The sequence below is a fragment of the Nicotiana attenuata genome, chromosome 2 (genome assembly GCF_001879085.1).
Source record: "Nicotiana attenuata strain UT chromosome 2, NIATTr2, whole genome shotgun sequence".
Lineage (NCBI taxonomy): Eukaryota > Viridiplantae > Streptophyta > Magnoliopsida > Solanales > Solanaceae > Nicotiana > Nicotiana attenuata.
Window position 1 is genome coordinate 31016903 of NC_031990.1, and position 21900 is coordinate 31038802.

At 38.8% G+C, this 21900-nt stretch overlaps 1 protein-coding gene and 1 long non-coding RNA gene across 20 annotated transcripts; one reads left to right on the forward strand and one right to left on the reverse strand.

Annotated features, from left to right (window-relative positions):
* On the reverse strand, nt 988–9343 carry LOC109206428. Of its 19 annotated transcripts, none has more exons than XR_002064880.1 (9): nt 9042–9342; nt 8900–8956; nt 8098–8278; nt 7804–7895; nt 7056–7112; nt 6715–6775; nt 4765–6003; nt 4377–4564; nt 988–1334 (listed from the first exon to the last, which is right to left on the reverse strand). It is a non-coding gene; the product is annotated as an uncharacterized LOC109206428 (long non-coding RNA). The 19 variants fall into 19 exon arrangements; XR_002064877.1 differs by having other exon boundaries at nt 6715–6781; XR_002064876.1 differs by having other exon boundaries at nt 7056–7895; nt 9042–9343.
* On the forward strand, nt 17383–17802 carry LOC109222899 (RNA-directed DNA polymerase homolog; the record flags this gene model as incomplete). Its single annotated transcript, XM_019387190.1, has 1 exon — nt 17383–17802. A coding segment is annotated over exon 1 (420 nt), but the record flags the coding sequence as incomplete, so codon positions are not given.

The following is a 21900-nucleotide window of genomic DNA, read 5'->3' on the forward strand; positions in this document are numbered from 1 at the left end:
TTTTGTGGACTTAAAAAGAGAAGAAACACATACAGAAGCGGAAAAATGTGGACTGCAATTGTTGTAAAGGGAGGAATTATAGTTAGATATATGATAAAAAAAAATTTTAATTAATCTCTTTCATTCTCCGNACTCGGTACGGTTACTTACGGTACTACGTCACTTTACGTAAATTAATAATATATTTCACTTTAGTAAGTGTTAAAAGTAACTTTAAAAAAAAACAAAAAAACTTAAAAGTAAAGTTTAGGTACGTATACGTATAGAGTAGAGTAGTAGTTGTCGTATTGATATTGCGTACGACTTTTATTACTTTGTCGTTTACTAATTTTCTTTTATTTAACTGTAAGTACTATAGTTCTACTCAACTACTGTAGTCAAACGTTTTTTTTTTTTTGTTTAAGTTTTAAACTAAAATTTTAATTTTACCTAAACGTAGAACCATTACTAACACAAATACAAACTTTTTTTTACTTTTTTACTTTAGGTATTGTATGTCAAAAAATTAGAATCTTAATGATTTCTAAAATGAAGTACAATTGGTTGTATGGTTGTTGGTCCTATCTTGATAAGATCTCATAGATAAAGCTTTAGTATATTGGAAAATTAAAATTAGGCAAAATATTATCCTATGTAAGTACATTAGGACGGATCGTTTTGTCGGGAGATGTTTGCATAGTTAAAATCCTATACATATGAGGAGTTTACACGGTAATAGAATTATTACTGTCTGGCTTAAGTTAATAGTCTGTTTGCAATGTTTAATATTTGTTTGAAACGAACATTTAAAACTTAGCATTTATTTGGAATAAATTTTCATGTGAAGACTATTATTCTTTTTCTTAGATTTACGATTGTTTTCCAATGTAAATTTATTGTGTACTCTCCTAATGGGTTACTTGAATTATTTATTAAAGTTATTTAAATTATTATCTAATTCTAGAACGAATGTAGTTTTTATGATGAAGTACCAAAAAGAATGTAGTATAATAGAAAGTACAAATTCTATTTTATATTATAACTAAATGGCTGTGGCCCGTTCTTGCACGGACCCAACATATACATTTCTTTTTTTCGGTACATTGGATATGATAAAGCATATCAGTACTACGATTGCAAGAAATACATTTGAATCAATGGACACAAAATCTTGCATTTTTAAGTTCGGTAATACAAATGATTTTATCCATTATCAGCTAGAATATCTACTCACGTGCTGGATTTAAAATTAGACGCAGGGAAAAATAAAGGAAATGTCTCGACAAACCGATGATGTGGCATGGGTAGCTAATTCCATGATTCAACACGCCGCTCCTGCCCATCACTGTCAAATGCTATATAAAAAAGCAAAAGAGGTGGTTTCAGTAAATTTTTACTTACTAACACCAACAAATATTCACCTTAGAGATATAGAAATTTTAGGTTGAAATGTATCAAACTACAAATTCAGCAAAAAGCACAAAAAGATAGGAATACGCAAAACAACTAATAATATTGAGTCCGTTATAAAAGTAGATGAGTTTGAATCTCAATTTGCGTTAGTGTAGTCAAATTATGATGTAGCACAAAAAGCATACAATATTGGATGTGAAACTCTTTCTTCCCATAAACAGGTCCATAAGACATAACCTTGTCCAAGGACAGCATACCAAAGTATATTAGCTTTGCTATAGCAACTCTTTTCCTTCATTCGACCAAGTACAATTTAGTTTTCATTTTTACTGTAGCATGCTAGCAATATACATCACTTAAACAGTCCAATACATATGAATAATAGCAGAATAAAATAGTCTAGCACTTTTGAAAAGCTAACCAAAGCATGTTTTCTATTTCTATCCCTCCAACGTGACTTACATTTAATTATCTGTATAGAGAAAATATTTATCCAAAAAAATGCATATACATGAATGTCAGAATTCATAAATGACATGCTTTTAATTATGGCTTTCAGTTTTAAAACCATAATTTTTCATCATGCATCAATGCACAAACTCAAAAATTCATTTTTCTAGCACTTCACTTTACAAGATTTCACAAAAAGAAACAAAATAATTGCAATGAATTTAACACATCTTCTGGCAAGTCAGATGCTTGATCTAGACAGTTAGTTTCAGCAAATAGAACCAGCTGCCGCAGAATAAGAAAAAATTTCTATCTGATAATCAGCCAATGCATGCCAAGTACTTCGAACTCATTAACAACAGAGCTTTCAAAGGCCACATAATTGCTGAAGCGTGATTAATATTGCCATAAAAAGAAGTCAAGACCAATTTTTTTGGGGATACGTAATGTCAAGACCACAATCAGTTTTACCGGGTAGAGTTAAATACATAAATTTACTAATTTGTACGAGGAACTCAATAAAATTCCACTTTCACTGAACTAAAGAAAATGAAGGAAAGAGAGGAAGAGTAACACATGAATTTTTTTTTTATCAGATTTAAGAGAAAATAAATATAAATGTCAAGACGAAGATTATTTCCTATGCAAGTTACTCATATAGAATACCTGTTTACATGAAAAACTCATCAAAATTAAACTCCCGCCTTCAAGAAAACGAAGTGAAGGAAAGAAATAATCAAGAAACTTATGGTAGCAACAAGTAAATTAACTATATCACTCTTCAACTTCAAAGGTTAGGGGTCATCCACGTTCTTTTGTCTACTTCTTGCCTTTTAAGAAATAAAAAAGAGTAATAGTGGAAAACAATAGAGAGAAATCTTAATATGATATAAAGAACTTTCACACAACTCTTGAGCAATCTCCTCAAAAGTTGATTCTTCAAAAGCAAAACATTTAGAAAAAGGACAACTAATACTTAAGTCTTTTAGGGTAAGAGGAGTTCCCAACAAATAAATATGCGGCATCCAAATACGAAGCATCAAGAAAAATTTACTGCTGCAGAACATGAAGCACAAAACCTGCATAGATAAATTGTTGTCTCCTACGTAAAATTTAATAACTAATGGCCATGTCATTTTAATTATTTGACACCACATGTTACTTTGATTGAGGAATATCAATAAACTACAGGTATGACAAATACAAAATAGACACCTCCCAAATTCCATAATATTTGTCTGAAAGTCTTAATTCATATTTGGTTATAACTCTCTCAATAGCAATGAATTATGTTCAGTTTGTAGATTATCTCTAGCATTTGTATAGTGTCCTAAAAGAGAATCATAATTTCCTTATCTTGATGCTCTTTCAATATCACTTTATCAGAAATACAACATATATTTTTGGAGTGTTAGAGAAAATCGACAAATTAGAATAGTTAACGACATGTACCAAAAACTAAATGCAATGAAATCTCAGGGAGCTTTGTAATACTATAAATGTTTAGTGGTAAAGTAGCTATGCATGCAGCATAACAAGAACACAATAGAAGCTTGAAAGCTGTTAGACGCAAACTAATAATCCTTTCAGTGCTCTATTAAAAATGTATAGCACATCATATCAGAGAGAGCCAGGGGAATCAAATCCATACTCAATTCTACCCGCATGTACAAAGCATCAAAGAACACCAAATACCATGAATGCTAAGAAAAAGAATATAAACCCCAAGCAGCTAGAAAAGAATATTACTTATTTTGTTCAAACAGAAGAACACAAATATACTTGATTTGCATATTATCTGGGTCAATTACTGTCGCCCAAAAGAAAGAAAGAAAAAGGAAACATTAAACATATTAGCTCAGTGTTTTTGTTTTCATTTCAATATAGTCATTCCCAGACCCCACTTGTGGGATTTTACTGGGTCGTTGTTGTTGTTGTAGTCATTCCTAAACCCATTTTGAACACAGAATAAACATTGTCCGTCTTCATCTCTTAATTTTCTAATATTGTATTTCTCATTAAAATCTCTTCTTTTTTCATCTTTTAATTATCTAATATTGTACTTCTCACCTAAATTCTCCTCTTGTTTCTTTTTTATATCTCTTTTTTTTTCCAGCATTTTATCTCAAAGATTTTTCAATCAAGTAAAAGATAAATAAGTAAATAAACTTCTTCCTAAAAAAGGTGAAGACAATAAACTTATCAAATTAACATCCAAAATTTTTAAATAAAATACTTGCAACTAAGTTACACATTACTATAATTTTACAGATTTACATTCCCAAAACATCAACCTAGTCATGTTACACCCAATTTTGAATTACGTGTGGTGCAACTCAAAATCCATTTCATTTCTTACACATTTGGTCTTATCCCACTCATCCGATTTTTCTTTAATTGTATTTCATCAATAACAAATTCCCCTAACTTAAAAATTCCTTAAAATAGAGAAATCTCATTACTCACCAAAGTAACCCCAACAATTCCTTGGGGTTGCGTAAAGCAACACAATACGCAAAGCAGTAATAACGAACCTGAACAAACACGCAAAATTTCGTGAGGAACGTTAAATAAAACTTTTCCTTTGAGCTCATAAACGTCTTCTTTGTATCTGAGCAGACAAAACATTACGATTAGCGTTGCTCATCTTCCAAAGAAAGCTCCAGCATAAGGTGCTTGCCTTTTTCTGCGATCTACAGTTATAAGATAATAGATTGAGGTCCTGCATCAAAGTTACATAATCTATAAATAAATTCAAAAAATGAGGGGTACTAATTGGCCATATAAATATCAAGAAAATTGCCAAGTAGCCATTAGAACCATCAGTTAACAAAATCTCCAACTCAATTATTGAAACCCCAGTTTCAAACATTTTAGCCTTTAATGCCAAGATATAGTTTTTCACGGTATATTGTCAAATACCTTGGCTGCAACAATGCTCTTGTCTATTTTTATGTCATTTTCGTTCCAGATGTTAATTCAATGTGCCCAAATCGTGTTTAAACCTATGCAGGAAAAAACCAAACATGCATGTCAAAAGCAGATGTACACGGTGGAAAAAATATTCCAAAAGAATAATAAATAAGAGATACCCACCAAATCCCCATTACCAACAAAGAGGTGCAACAAACAACAAATGGATGCAACAGGCAAAGCAAGTGAGAGTGAAGAAAAATTCAACAGACTCAGAAATGTAGCACAGACCAAGTAAAAACTGGAAGAAGAAAGACAGTTAAAGATTAGAATGAAAAATCGGATCCTTCTAGAGTTTTATTTTATCATTTAGTGACACAATTACTATTTTGCCCTTAAATGAAGATAGATTTACAAATATACCATTGGTCGACCATCTTCTCTCTTCTTCTATCTATACTAGATAGGTGGTGCCCGTGCTGTGCACGGGCATATGCCTGACATATATAGTTTGTGTTATTTGGAGGTATAACATAGTCTTGATTCATAACGTAGTCTCTCATTTGAAGTAGGATCAGGGTCATCACCAGCAAGACACTCCAAACTGCTATATCAGTGCTTTTTGAATTGTCGTCAAGAGCTTGATGGCACATTCAAGTCGAACAACATAGGTAAGAGAAGCATCAAGCCAAAGGATAGGAACTCCAGATTGAAAGCAGAAATGGAGAATCGACTTTTGAACAGTTATAGCTACAGAAAAGACTAAGACACTTCCTACCTCTAATATTACATCAAAAAGAAAATATATACACCATAGAGACATGATGCTTGATCCAGAAAAAAATCGAAATTACTGTAATTAACCAATAAGATTCCATATGAATATTCTTAGCATGGACCAAAAACACCATATATTAGTTGTATGAAGCGCTAACCAAAACATTCAACTCAATCAATAGGTGAAGCAGGATGTCAGACACTTTTTCAAATAGAGACACCTGGGTTATTGTAATCACGGTTGTCACTGATTTTAGTATTGAAAGGTTGATGGAGCTTTTTTCACTAAAGAACTGCAGTTCCACGGATAGGGGAAATTAGATAGAGATTTTAGAAGAGAACATACTCAGAATCTACACATAGCTCTAACAGCTTGAGATATCAGCATTTTTCCTGCATTTGTGATTCATGATAAGTATCTCAAGCTGCGATGGCGCTGAAGTTGTTGGCAACCCTATGAAATCATCTATCCTAAACACCACAACAAGATCTTACATCAAAATATAGTAAACTTTCATTGTTATGTTTATCTCATCATGCTTCAATAGCATATAGAGGAAGGGTAGAGAGCCCAGTTTCTAAAATGTTGTATCTATTCTATTTGGATTCCAGCATCAATTCTTTAAATTTAGGCTAGCCTATTTCACTAAGAAAATTGGCATCTGACTTGGTAAGTTTCTTACTTTTCTCTTTTTAGATCTTAATTGCATAATTACTTTTAAAAAGGAAATGAAAGGTGAGAATTGAAGTATCCTACACATCCACTTGCAAGATATAATGCATTCAACCAAGGCGCATTCCTTGATGTATCCTATAATTCAACTTGCACAAAAAAAATAAGGAATTTGATACTTTCACATAAAACAAGCATTCAACATGTGCTAGTAGTTTAAATTTTATATTGGGTATTTTTTCTACCTTTTCAAGAGTTTATGTTTGGTTTAGGCTAAATGCAAGATAAAACATATACTCTAAAATATAAGGGTCATAGATAAATGCAGCTAATATTTTTCATCCTACTATATGGCTCTTATCTTTTTTTTTTATTTTTTATAAGTAACTATATTGCTCTTATCTCAATTAGTAGAGATGTTCACTTTGTTGAAAATAAAAGCAAAATATTTCAAATGGTAGGTCAACCAGATAAAGAGATTGTTAAAATGAATGACAATATAAACTCACATTATCAAATTCAGCTCCAAACACCTAAGCTCTAAGAAACTAAAATTGAACCTGCAAAAACCTTCAACTATAAAAATAGAGGTTAGTAATCAGCCAAAGTATCATGAGCATAGAAAATAGAGATACCTCTAATTTACCCGCCACGGGGAAGCAACAGCTACTGCTAAAATGAAGTAGGAACAAGCTTCTTTGAAACTTCATTGGTAACAATTTTAATAAATAATGGGATACATCTCTTCCATGCTCTAGCTAGGAATCAATATCTTTTTTTGGGACAATCCTAGTTCTTTCATAACGCTATAGAGCATGTAATACATAAGTTTATTAAAATAAAATCTTACAATAAAACTTTGAAGGTGACATAGAGCCACCCCTTGGGAACCGTCTCCCCTTTTCCCCTGCAATGAAGGGCGGATGGCTTAGCCTTGCCTTTAGAAAGAAGAAATAGAAAAAATTCCTTATCCCTGTACGAATAAGAAAGTAGTACCTATCAATACCTATTCTCCTCAGTTTGATGATGATAATATATGAGTTGACTTCTACTTTTTTCAATGAAGCTTATGTTACTTCTTTGGTGCATTAATTCTTCGTCTAGAGTGGGATCAATATATTTTCCTATCATTTTTGGTCACTTAAAATATCTTCCAAAGAATTTCAAGGAAAATGCCATAAACAAAAACTTATCAAAGTAAATAGCTATTATGGACTATGGTGCACCCTAATTAATTTTAACACATGGACCTATAAAATAATTACATGTTGTAGGGAGTACCGACATTATTAACTATACTAAGAAACTACATAGACTACTATGTTTATGCAAGGATATTCATCAGCGCACATGATCTCTTTTTAGGCTCTATTTACTAACTTATGCTCAAACAATAATGAAATGAGAAACTACAAAGGGAAAATTCTATCCTGGAACATCAACATTTAGAACTGTTTGATACACAATTTATTCATCGCGTAGTTGGTAATAGAGAATCTTAAAATTTCAAACTACAGTGTCAAATATAATTATCGTGCACCACATTTAGTTGTAAATGCCATAGAAGAACCTAACTATCTTGAGTTGAGCTTCAAAACCTTTTTCCTGAAGTTCCCATTAGCAAAATAATTCAGTGCGCCGCATTTCTATAGTTGCGCTGTGTTGCGCAGCATAATTGCAGCTTCAAGTTCTACAACAATTGAAACATGCAATAAACTTATAAGATCATCTGGTTCAAGCCATTTAAAGGGCTCAAGCTTTTCTCCATAATATAGAATACCATTGTTATACACTTTATTGATTTGTTGTTATGTTAAATTATTAGTGTCAATAAAACAATAGATATAATTAGATAAAGTTAGTTGTATTAGATGGAAGATAAATCAAATTACCTCTTCATCTTGCAAGATTAATTCTGAAGTCTTCTTTTTATTGAGAAGATTTTCTCGCTCTTGATTTTGTCCACAACTTGCATTTTGCATGTTCAATCAGATAAAGCTGGTGTTATATGATCATCGTAGATTCATAATTGATGTCGGTTCGTTGTGACATGGTGTTCTGATACCTGTAAAACTATATTTAACAAAATACAGGTATGCCTTTTGCATCTCAAATTTGTAAAATAGATAAGGGTGATAAAGTAGAAATTATTTATCCAAGAGAATCAAAATTACTAATCCAATATCTAATGCCAATGAGGTCTTGCTTAAATGCCAAGATCCTCATATTTTTTGGATTGACAGGAAGGAAAAAAATAATTAAAATCATACTGTATAAACGAAACAAAGAAGAAAGATAGATGCTATCTTTATAGTAATAGTTAATGTCATTCATAAGACTTCCAATAACAAACAGACTATATTTTAAAATAGGAAACTAACTATAAGTAACTAATAGTTTACATCAATAGAATAAAAACAGAAACATCAGCTTTAATTAGAAAAAAATATCTTGAAAACGGATATTATTTGCAGTACTTCTCACAAATTGTATCAAGGTATCTATTCCCAAACATGCATGAGCAAATCAGAAAAAATATCGACACGCATGTAGAAGATTCAATAAGAAACAATCCAAAATAACAGAAAATCTAATAAATACCCACCAAAAGAATAAGAAGCTAACATATACCCAAGGAATGGTGATTACCAAAGAAAGTGAGGAAACAAAAGAAAGGTTACAGAAGAAACTCACCTAAACAAAGAGCTTACAATTTGAAAAATGAATACCAGAGAGAGAAGCTGATGAGACCTGATAGTAGAATCGGAAAAAGGAAATCGGAATTTATAATCTCATTCTATATTATTAGAAATAAGACTTAAGCATTAAAAGCTACCTCAATGAAGATACAGTGGTTCTGCTTTTAGAGATGACCCGGCTTCTTAGTTTTACGCCTTAGCTTAAAATTTCAATATCTCAATCTCTCTGTATGTGCCTTTCCAGTATATATTCGTATCCTAGGGTGTTCGCTTTGATTTTGTAGTGTTGAAATGGTAAATTGAGTTATCATAGAACGAAGCAATTTTTTGGGGAACAAAAGATTTAGGAGTCATACAAAGAAAAGGAAGAATAAAGAAAGGAAAAAATGGTATGAACATTGAAGACCACGTGTTTCCCATTCATTGCAAAAGGGATAAGTGATGACACACGTGTTATGTAAAGTTGAAGTACAGGTCTTTAAGATGGAATGACTCAAAATTACTAAATTATCCATAAAGCAAGTTAGATTTCCAGAAATACCCTTCGTCGCAGCAGACCTTCACTTATTATATAGTGTATGTAAATGTAAATGTAAATAATAGAAATATGATAGCCTAGTTGGCACCTTTACTTGCGTCGGTTTGACAGGCCGATCCTCCTACTTTACGAAGTTTTATCTAGACACTTGAACTTGTTCAAATATACTCTTTTAAACCCCTTCGCCCTGCGTGTATCTCACTCTCTCATGTGTAAATGACACGTCAGATCCACGTTAGTTGCCACGTCATAATTGATTTCAGCAATTATAAATTTGATTAAAAAATTGAAATCAAAAAAATAAAATAAGAATGAAAAAAAAAACTCCTCTTATCATTCTCTTTGGCCCTCAAAACTCAAGAGAAAGATGCACAGACTGCAATTGGGGATCACTAAAAACACCAGAATTCTCCAAATTCTTCACAACTCATTCTGTATCTTCCATTATTATTCTCTTTGCACCGATAAAATCTTTGTGCGGCCATTGACACCCTTTCCCTCATTCATTTGAATTTATGTAATAATGCTTTTTAATCCAGTAACCAGAACCCACAAAGAGGATCCAAAAAAATCCAAACTTACGGGAAAATTTAAGAATTCAAATCGCATAACCTATTCATTTTTTTCTTTTGGAATATAAAGCAAAATCAATCAAATCCCACTAAAAGTATCCCAAAGCTCACCCAAAATACATAAATTCAAGGAATAAAATCAAATTAGACAATCGATTTTTGTTTTAGAAAGATAACGAATTAAAATAAATAGCAAAAGAGAATGTTTGGTAGCTCAAATTTGAACAGTTGGACGATGAAACGAGGAAAACCCAGAAAAAGAGAAATATTTATTCAATTAAGAATTTGGCATATCTTCTAAGACTTTATCTTTTGGTTAGATATAAGGATATGTATATGGGGTAGTATATGATTTAATTGGTTTATTGGGAAGAAATAGAAAGGTGACGAAGAGAGGAGGAGACGGTGGCAGCGGAAAGGAAAAAGAAAGGTGAGTGGCTGTGTTTGAACTAGTAATGGGTCCTTTTTCCTTTTATTTTTCTATTACTATTATTCGGACACTTTATCCCTTTTTCTTTTTCATTTAACTTTTTAATTATGTTTAAAGTAGATTCACCAATTCACGCTACTCAAACGCGTGTATATCACATATTTTGTCCAACTCATCCATATCCCTCCCACATAAGCTCGGTCAATGGTCAGAGGATTTTGAGATATTAGATTTGAGCAAGTTCAAGTGTTCGGATGAACCTTCATGAAATAGGAGGACCGGAATGTCAAACCAATACAAGTAGAAGTGTTTAAAAGGCTATTCTGCCATAGAAATATTATAGTTTGCTTATCTAACCACCTTAGGTCCAATTAAAATGAAGACCGACTAGAATTACCAAAATATTTTTTTCCCCATATAGCTAAATTTGTACATAATAATATTATTGCATTATAATAGCCTGTTTGGCCAAGCTTCTTTTTGGCCAAAAGTGCTTTTTTTGGCCAAAAGTACTTTTGGCTAAAAATTGAGGTGTTTGGCCAAGCTTTTGGAAGGAAAAAGAGTGCTTTTGAGGAGAAGCAGAAGCAGTTTTGGAGAAGCAAAAAAAAGTAGCTTCTCTCCAAAAGCACTTTTTTGAGAAGCACTTTTGAGAAAAATACACTTAGAAGCAGTTTTTTAAAGCTTGGCCAAACACTAATTGCTGCTCAGAAGTGCTTTTCAAACTTATTAGCCAAACACAAACTGCTTCTCACCAAAAGTACTTTTGAGAAAAGCACTTTTGAATAAAAGCACTTCTCAAAATAAGCTGATTTTTGCAGCTTGGCCAAACGGGCTATAAGTCATGGCTTGCGATACTCATGGGGACTTTTCAAATTTATTGACTTAAAATCTAGAGTTGATCAGTACACATTTTTTAATGGTTTCTTTTGTAGTTTGATTGTTCCGTGAGGAACAATCTTATTTTTGCTTATGTTACTTTATATTTTCTAATTGTAAAATGGTATTCATACACATATCAATATTTTTTTGCTATTTTATTTTCCTAAATTTGGATGATACATGGTCTTGAAAGCATGTGCTTGTTGTTCAAGATTAAACTTTGATTATGCATCAAAATCTTTTGCAAGGTACGCATAATTCTTCAATTATTTCTTTGTATTCTGAAAGAACATTCATATTTATATGACTCGGCATACACGTGCAACGCACGTGCCGAGAGACTAGCTTAGATATAAATAAGGACATATGAATGACCAGCTTTAATTTGCGATTGTTCAGATATAAAGACTCACAAAATTAACTCCTCTTGTGACGACCCAAAGGGTCATCACCTGTTTTACTTATCCATTCTATGCTTCCGAGGCCTTGAAAACCTCATTTATAGCCGCCTCATTTTGCGTGCGCAGTCTGGGCGCGTAGCCGGAAGGCTTAAATGTGAAACTGTGTGAAAAATGCTAAATTTTGGTATTAAAATGAATAAATTTGACTTCGGTCAACATTTTGGGTAAACGGACCCGAACCCGTAGTTTGACGGTCCCGGAAGGTCCGTAGGAAAATATGGGATCTGGGCGTATGCCCGGAATCGAATTCCGAGGTCCCAAGCCCGAGAAATGAATTTTTGAGTAAAATTATTTTTTTGAAATTACTAAGGATAATTGAAATGAAAATTGATTAGAACGTGTTGGTATCGGGCCCGTATTTTAGTTCCGGTGCCCGGTACAGGTCTTATATGTGATTTAAAATATTTCTATAAAGTTTGGTTGAAATCGGACATCGTTTGTCATGTTTCGGGCTTAAAGTTCTAAATTTGAAACTTAATGAAGTTTGAAGAAAAACTCTTGATTTTTGAGGTTTGATACATTGTTTTGATGCTATTTTGGCGATTTGATCGCACGGTTAAGTTCGTAGGATGTTGTTGAGTTAGTGCATGTGTTTGGTTAGGAGCCTCGAGGGCTCGGGAGTGTTTCGGAGGTGTTTCGGAGTGGTTTTGGACTTATGAAAATTGCAGGTTCCAGTTCTGGTATGGTCTTCTTCGCGTTCGCGGGAGAACCCTCGCGAACGCGATGAGTAAAATTAGCTTAAGGAGATTTCCTTCTACGCGAACGCGTCCCTGGCTTCGCGAACGCGAAGGCAAAAGTGAGCCTGGGCGGGGGTGGGGTACTATAGCTATGCGAACGCGACCTCTAGGACGCGAACGCGAGGCATAAGGAGATAACTCTCCGCGAATGCGAGCCGCTGTGTCGCGAACGCGAAGGTCTTCAGACCTGGACCATCGCGAACGCGAAGGTCCCATCGCGAACACGTAGGTTTAATTCGCCCAGTTATTTTTAAAACTCCAAAACAGAACCATTTCGGGATTTTCACAAGACTTCACAAACTTCTTCTTCTCCAAGGTTCTAGGGCGATTTTTGAAGCATCTTTTCACCATTAACTTGTGGGTTAGTAATCTTTAACTCGTTTCCTTCAATTTTCGTCAACATCTAATGAATTCCTAATCCTAAAACATGTAATTAAGGGTAGAAATTAGAGAAATGGGTAGGGTTAGGGCTTTTTGATTTTTCTTGATTTAGACCTCGTTTTGGGGTCGAATTTGAAAACAAATTATATATTCGGGCTCGTGGGTGAATGGGGGGTTTGATTTTGGTTCGAACCTCGTGTTTTGACCAAGCGGGCCCGGAGTCGATTTTTGGGATTTTGGGAAGATAGCTTGAAAATCTATAATTAGGCATTGGGCTTGATTTGTTTAGCATGTATTGATGTTATGACGTCATTATTGTATAGATTTGATTGACTTGGAGCCGAATTCGAGAGGGAAAGCAGTTGTTGAGGATTGAATTGGCCGTGGAAGTTTGAGGTAAGTGTTTGGTTTAACCCTAGCTTGAGGGACTAGGAGTTGAGTCTTATTTGCTAATTGCTTCTTGTTGAGTACGACGTATAGGCATGGTGACGAGTATCTATACGTTGGTGTCTAGCATGACCGTAGGTCTTTAAATTGTGAATATCTTGATTTTATTGTATTTCCCTTGCCTTGGTGATGATTCCTATTTGTTGTGAAAAGCTTGTGAAAGGAAATTGTGACCTATGAACAACGAGGAGCATTGGCTCAAGTTATATTTCAATTGTGAACATCTATGAAATGGTTGAACCCTTTGGGGCATTGGCTCAAGTGGTAAAGTGAGATATGAAATAAAAGTGAAAGGAAGAGAAAGAGTAATTAAATTATTCCCTTGCCGGGATATTGTTGTTTATTGATTATTTTCCCTTGCCGGGATATTGTTGTTTATTGATTATTTTCCCTTGCCGGGACGTTGAGATTATTGATGTTGTACCCTTGCCGGGATTTCTTTATTTATTTTGTTTATTCCCTTGCCCCTTGTTTGTGATTGTTGTTTGGGTGAGGAAAAGTGTTAAAGCACGAAGGGTGATGCCGTGCATTGTTTGTTCATTGTGAGGAAAGAGTGTAAAGCACGAAGGGTAATGCCGTGCATTGTTTGCTTATTGTGAGGAAAGAGAGTAAAGCACGAAAGATGATGCCGTGTCGCACGATGTACCATTCTATGCCGATTCTATTGATTATTTGTGAGGAAAGAGAGTAAAAACAGGAAGGGTGATGCCGTGCACACTTATTTATATCATTGCTTGGTGAGGATGAGAGTAAAAGCACGAAGGGTGATGTCGTGTACTTGTTGCTTTCTGTTTCTTTATTAATGTATGAGTTGTGTTATTTCCTTCGTTACTGGACGACTTTTACTTGAAATTGTTATTTCCCCCATAGCATGCTCCCCTCCCAAATTGATTACTTGTCCCTGTATTTCGATTCCGCTGTATATGTATATATATAACTGCACAGGTTTATGTGGTAGTCTGGTCTAGCCTCGTCACTACTTCGTCGGGGTTAGGCTAGGCACTTACCAGCACATGGGGTCGGTTGTGCTGATACTACACTCTGTGCTCTTTTGCACAGATCCAGGTGTTGGACAGCAGTTGCAGTAGCACGGGAGTTAGCCTTCAGTCCAGCGAGACACCGAGGTAGCCTTGCAGGCTTTCGCAGGCCCGGCGTCTCTTCTATCTTTTATTTCAGTCTGTTATCTCATGTTTTTCGAGACAAACAGTTATATTTTCCTTTAAACGGTTGTATTTAGCACTCTTAGTAGTTCGTGAGTAGGTGACACCAGCTCTTGGGTAGAGGTTTATGTTGATTTTCTGCATTGTTGTTCAGATTCTTTAATCTAAGACTTCCGCTTATTTATTTTATTCCGCTGTTTTCATGTTTTTACTGATAATTGTTAAAAGAGGCAAATTGGTTAATGACAAAGGTAATTAATTACGGGTTGGCTTGCCTAGCTCTCATTAGTAGGCGCCATCACGACTCCGGAGGATGGGAAATCCGGGTCGTGACAAGTTGGTATCAGAGCTCTAGGTTACATAGGTCTCACAACTCACGGACAAACTTAGTAGAGTCTGAGGGATCGGTACGGAGACATCTGTATTTATCCCCCAGAGGCTACAGAGTTAGGAAAATCTCACATTTGTTCTTTCTTGTCGTGCGAATTTGTTCCTCAAATGCTAATTGAATTTCTACTCTGTTCTTTCGTAGATGGCGAGAACACGCACTTCCTCATCTTCCGACCAGCAGTTCGAGCCCCAGGCAGCTCCCACTAGGGGCAGAGGGCGAGGCCGAGGCCGTGCTAGAGGCCGAGGTAGGGGCAGAGCTCAGCCCCGAGCAGCAGCACCAGTGGCGGAGCCTTAGGTTGACTTCGACGAGGAGGTTCCAGCCCCAGCCCCAGCAGTTTCGGTGGGCCCAGCTCAGGTCCCAGAGGGGTTTATTGCTACCCCAGTTCTTCAGGACGCTCTGGTCCGATTGGTGGGTCTCATGGAGAGTGTTACCCGAGCAGGTTTGCTTCCTGTAGCACCAGCCGTCTCTCAGGTTGGAGGAGGGGCCCAGACGCCTACTACTCGTACTCCGGAGCAGGAAGCTCCCCCGATTCAGACTCCAGCAGTTCAGCCAGTTGGAGCAGCTCAGCCGAGTATGGTATCCCAGGCCGGTGATGGGGCAACTATGTCTGCCAATGCTTTATGGAGGTTGGATAGGTCCACCAAGCTCTTCACTACTACCTTCAGCGATGCATCTACCGAGGATCCTCGGGATTATTTGGACAGCTGCCACGAGGTTCTTCAGAATATGGGTATTGTTGAGACCAATGGGGTTGATTTTGCTACATTCCGGTTGTCTGGATCCGCCAAGACTTGGTGGAGGGATTATTGTTTAGCTAGACCAGCAGGATCTCCAGCCTTGACCTGGGAGCAGTTCACGCATATATTCCTGGAGAAGTTTCTCCCTATTACACAGCGAGAGGCCTATCGGAGGCAGTTCGAGCGTCTCCATCAGGGATCCATGACAGTCACCCAGTACAAGACCAGGTTTATTGAGTTGGCCCGCCATGCTATTGTTATACTTTCCACTGAAAGGGAGAGAGTGAGACGGTTTATTGATGGACTCATTCAGCCTATTCGTCTCCAGATGGTCAGAGAGGCTGGGAGCGAGATATCCTTTCAGGAGGCGGCCAATGTGGCCCGGAGGATTGAGATGGTATTGTCACAGGGGGTGGACATAGGGCAGACAAGAGACCTCGTCAGTCAGGCCGATTCAGTGGTGCCTCGTCTGGAGGCATAGATTTGTATGATAGGGGTCAGCTTTCTAGGCCTTTCCAGTTAGCCCTCCAGGTTTCTCACGGTGCCTCAGGTGGCCGTGGTTCTCACGCGCACTATTCTGATCAGCAGCCATTCAGTGCACCGCCAGCTCCTATCAGTGCACCGCCACTTCAGAGTTTCCGTGGTGGTCATTCAGGTCGACAGGGCCAGCAGACTCAGCAGCCGAGGACTTGTTACACTTGTGGTGACACGGGTCATATTGCCAGATTTTGCCCTCGAGCACCAAACAGTTCTCAGCACCAGGGTTCTCGTGCCATGGTTCAGGCACCAGGTGTTCCACAGCCCGCCCAGCCAGCTAGAGGTGGGGGTAGAGGTGCCAGAGGTGGAGGTAGAGGTCATAGAGGTGGAGCTCAGACCGCCAGAGGTAGAGGCCAGCCAGCAGCTGGCCGTCCCAGAGAGGTAGATTAGAGTGGTGGGGCCCAGCCCCGATGTTATGCTCTTCAGGCCAGGCTCGAGGCAGAGGCTTCAAATGCGGTTATTATAGGTACGGTTCTGGTTTGTGATAGAGATGCTTCAGTGTTGTTTGATTCGGGGTCTACGTATTCATATGTGTCATCCTATTTTGCCCCGTATTTGGTCATGCCTAGTGATGCATTGGGATTCCTGTTTATGTGTCTACGCCGGTGGGTGATTCTATCGTGGTCGATCGAGTCCATTGTTCTTGTGTTGTGGTGATTGGGGGTTTGGAGACTCGTGTAGATTTGTTGCTTTTAGATATGGTCGACTTTGATATTATATTGGGGATGGACTGGTTATCACCCTATCACGCTATCTTGGACTGTCATGCCAAGATTGTGACCTTAGCTTTACCGGGTATGCCTCGTTTAGAGTGGAAAGGGACTCCTAGTCATTCTACCCACAGTGTTATCTCGTATGTGAAGGCTCGGCGTATGGTCGAGAAGGGGTGTTTGGCCTATTTAGCCTATGTTCGGGATTCCAGTGCTGAGGTTCCCTCTATTGATTTTGTGCCCGTTGTTTGTGAGTTCCCTGATGTTTTTCCTTCAGACCTGCCGGGTATGCCACCCGACAGGGATATTGATTTCTGCATTGATCCGGTCCCGGGCACTCAGCCCATTTCTATCCTGCCGTATCGTATGGAACCGCCGGAGTTGAAAGAGTTAAAGGAATAGTTGCAGGATTTGCTTGAGAAGGGTTTCATTAGACCCAGTGTCTCACCTTGGGGTGCGCCGGTGTTGTTTGTCAAGAAGAAGGATGGATCAATGAGAATGTGTATTGATTACCGGCAATTGAACAAGGTAACGATCAAGAATAAGTATCCACTGCCGAGGATTGATGATTTGTTCGACCAGCTTCAGGGTGCCAGGGTATTTTCCAAGATTGACTTGCGAACTGGCTACCATCAGTTGAGGATTAGGGCATCTGATGTCCCTAAGACAGCTTTCCGCACTCGGTATGGGCATTATGAGTTTTTGGTTATGTCATTCGGGTTGACAAATGTCCCAACAGCTTTTATGGACTTGATGAACCGAGTGTTCAGGCCTTATTTGGACTCATTCGTGATAGTTTTCATTGATGATATATTGATATATTCCCGCAGCCAGAAGGAGCACGAGCAGCACCTTAGAGTGGTTCTTCAGACTCTGAGGGATAGTCAGTTATATGCCAAGTTCTCCAAGTGTGAGTTTTGGCTGAGTTCAGTTGCATTTCTGGGTCATGTTGTATCAGCAAAGGGTATTCAGATGGACCCGAAGAAGATAGAGGCAGTCAAGAACTGGCCTAGACCAGCATCAGCTACGGAGATCCGGAGTTTCTTGGGGTTGGCAGGCTACTATCGACTGTTCGTGGAGGGGTTTTCATCCATTGCAGCCCCGATGACCAGATTAACCCAGAAGGGTGCCCAGTTCAGATGGTCGGATGAGTGTGAGGCGAGCTTTTAGAAGCTCAAGACAGCTCTGACTACGGCACCGGTGTTAGTTTTACCCACAGGTTCAGGGCCTTATACATTCTATTGTGATGCTTCCCGTGTTGGGCTTGGAGCAGTGTTGATGCAGGATGGCAAGGTCATTGCCTATGCTTCGAGGCAGTTGAAGATTCATGAGAAGAACTATCCGGTTCATGATTTGGAGTTGGTAGCCATTGTTCACGCATTGAAGATTTGGAGGCATTATCTGTATGGCGTGGCATGTGAGGTGTTCACGGATCACAAGAGTCTTCAGTACTTGTTCAAGCAAAAGGAGTTGAATTTGAGGCAGAGGAGGTGGTTGGAGTTGATGAAAGATTATGATATCACCATTCTATATCATCCGGGGAAGGCCAATGTGGTGGCCGATGCATTGAGTAGGAAGTCAGCCAGTATGGGCAGTCTTGCTTATATTCCGGTCGGTGAGAGGCCGCTTGCTTTGGATGTTCAGGCTTTGGCTAATCGATTTGTGAGGTTGGATGTTTCTGAGCCTAGTCGTGTGTTAGCTTGCACGGTCGCTCGTTCTTCATTATTGGAGCGTATCCGTGATCGGCAGTTTGATGATCCCCATTTGTGTGTCCTTAGAGACACGGTGCAGCGAGGAGGTGCCAAGCAGGTTACATTGGATGCTGATGGAGTCTTGAGATTGCAGGGGCGAGTTTGTGTGCCCAATATGGATGGACTTCGGGAGTTGATCTTAGAGGAGGCCCATAGTTCCCGGTATTCTATTCATCCGGGTGCCGCGAAGATGTATCAGGATTTGCGGCAGCATTATTGTTGGCGTAGAATGAAGAAGGATATTATGGCATATATGGCGCGGTGTTTGAATTGTCAGCAAGTTAAGTATGAGCATCAGAGGTCTGGTGGTTTATTTCAGAGGATTGAGCTTCCCGAGTGGAAGTGGGAGAGGATCACTATGGACTTCGTTACTGGACTTTCGTTGACCCGGAAGAAGTTCGATGCAGTTTGGGTCATTGTTGATAGGCTGACCAAGTCAGCGCATTTCATTCCTGTGGCAGTCTCCTATTCATCCGAGAGGTTAGCTGAGATCTATATCCGGGAGATTGTTCGCCTTCATGGTGTGCCGGTATCATCATTTCGGACCGAGGCACGCAGTTTACCTCGCGTTTTTAGAGAGCAGTTCAGTGAGAGTTAGGCACCCAGGTTGAGTTGAGTACAGCATTTCATCCTCAGACGGATGGACAGTCTGAGCAGACTATTCAGATCTTGGAGGATATGCTCCAAGCTTGTGTTATTGACTTTGGAGGGTCATGGGATCAGTTCTTGCCTTTAGCAGAGCTTTCCTACAACAACAGCTACCAGTCGAGTATCCAGATAGCTCCTTATGAGGCTTTATATGGTAGACGGTATCGATCTCCGGTTGGATGGTTTGAGCCGGGAGAGGCTCGGTTGTTGGGTACGGATTTGGTTCAGGAAGCCTTGGACAAGGTCAAGATCATTCAGGATAGGCTTCGTACAGCTCAGTCCAGGCAAAAGAGCTATGCAGACCGCAAGGTTCGAGATGTGACTTTTATGGTTGGTGAGCGGGTATTGCTCCGAGTGTCGCCTATGAAAGGCGTGATGAGATTTGGGAAGAAGGGCAAGCTTAGCCCTAGGTTCATTGGTCCGTTTGAGATTCTTGACCGAGTGGGAGAGGTGGCTTATAGACTTGCTTTGCCGCCGAGCTTATCAGCCGTGCATCCAGTGTTTCATGTGTCCATGCTTCGGAGGTATCACGGCGATCCAGCCCACGTGTTAGATTTCAGCACTGTCCAGTTGGACAAGGACTTGTCTTATGAGGAGGAGCCGGTGGCTATTCTAGACCGGCAAGTTCGTCAGTTGAGGTCGAAGAGTTTTCCTTCTGTTCGTGTTCAGTGGAGAGGTCAGCCTCCTGAGGCATCGACCTGGGAGTTCGAGTCCAATATGCGGAGCCGTTATCCTCATCTTTTCCCCAACTTAGGTACTTCTTTCTTCTGTCCGTTCGAGGACGAACGGTTGTTTTAGAGGTGGAGAATGTGACGATCCAAAGGGTCATCACCTGTTTTACTCATCCATTCTGTGCTTTCGAGGCCTTGAAAACCTCATTTATAGCCGCCTCATTTTGCGTGCACAGTCCGGGCGCGTAGCCGGAAGGCTTAAATGTGAAATTGTGTGAAAAATTCTAAATTTTAGTATTAAGATGAATAAATTTGACTTCGGTCAACATTTTGGGTAAACGGACCCGGACCCGTGATTTGACGATCCCGGAGGGTCCGTAGGAAAATATGGGACCTAGGCGTATGCCCGGAATCGAATTCCGAGGTCCCAAGCCCGAGAAAGGAATTTTTGAGTAAAATTGTTTTTCTGAAATTACTAAGGATAATTGAAATGAAAATTGATTAGAACGTGTTGGTATCGGGCCCGTATTTTGGTTCCGGCGCCCGGTACAGGTCTTATATGTGATTTAAGATGTTTTGTAAAGTTTGGTTGAAATCGGACATCGTTTGTCATGTTTCGGGCTTACAGTTCTAAATTTGAAACTTAATGAAGTTTGAAGAAAAACTCTTGATTTTTTAGGTTTTGATACATTGGTTTGATGCTATTTTGGAGATTTGATTGCACGGTTAAGTTCGTAGGATGTTGTTGAGTTAGTGCATGTGTTTGGTTAGGAGCCCCGAGGGCTCGGGAGTGATTTTGGACTTATGAAAATTGCAGGTTCCAGTTCTGGTATGGTCTTCTTCGCGTTCGCGGGAGAACCCTCGCGAACGCGATGAGTAAAATTAGCTGAAGGAGATTTCCTTCTACGCGAACACGTTGACCAGGTCGCGAACGCGAGGCAGCGGGGGTTATACCTTCGCGAACGCGTCCCTGGCTTCGCGAACGCGAAGGCAAAAGTGAGCCTGGGCGGGGTGGGGTACTATAGCTATGCGAACGCGACCTCTAGGACGCGAACGCGAGGCTCAAGGAGATAACTCTCCGCGAACGCGAGCCGCTGTGTTGCAAACGCGAAGGTCTTCAGACCTGGACCATCACGAACACGAGGGTCCCATCGCGAACGCGTAGGTTTAATTCGCCCAGTTATTTTTAAAACTCAAAAACAGAACCATTTCGGGATTTTCACAAGACTTCACAAACTTCTTCTTCTCCAAGGTTCTAGCGTGACTTTTGAAGGATCTTTTCACCATTAACTTGTGGGTTAGTAATCTTTAACTTGTTTCCTTCATATTCCATCAACATCTAATGAATTCCTAAGCCTAAAACATGTAATTAAGGGTAGAAATTAGAGAAATGGGTAGGGTTAGGGATTTTTGATTTTTCTTGATTTAGACCTCGTTTTGGGGTCGAATTTGAAAACAAATTATATATTCGAGCTCGTGGGTGAATGGGGGGTTTGATTTTGGTCCGAACCTCGTGTTTTGACCAAGCGGGCCCGGGGTCGATTTTTGGAATTTTGGGAAGAAAGCTTGGAAATCTATAATTAGGCATTGGGCTTGATTTGTTTAGCATGTATTGATGTTATGACGTCATTATTGTATAGATTTGATTGATTTGGAGCCGAATTCGAGAGGGAAAGCGGTTGTTGAGGATTGAATTGGCCGTGGAAGTTTGAGGTAAGTGTTTGGTTTAACCCTAGCTTGAGGGACTAGGAGTTGAGTCTTATTTGCCTATTACTTCTTGTTGAGTACGACGTATACGCATGGTGACGAGTATCTATACGTTGGTGTCTAGCATGACCGTGGGTCTTTATATTGTGAATATCTTGATCTCATTGTATTTCCCTTGCCTTGGTGATGATTCCTATTTGTTGTGAAAAGCTTGTGAAAGGAAATTGTGACCTATGAAC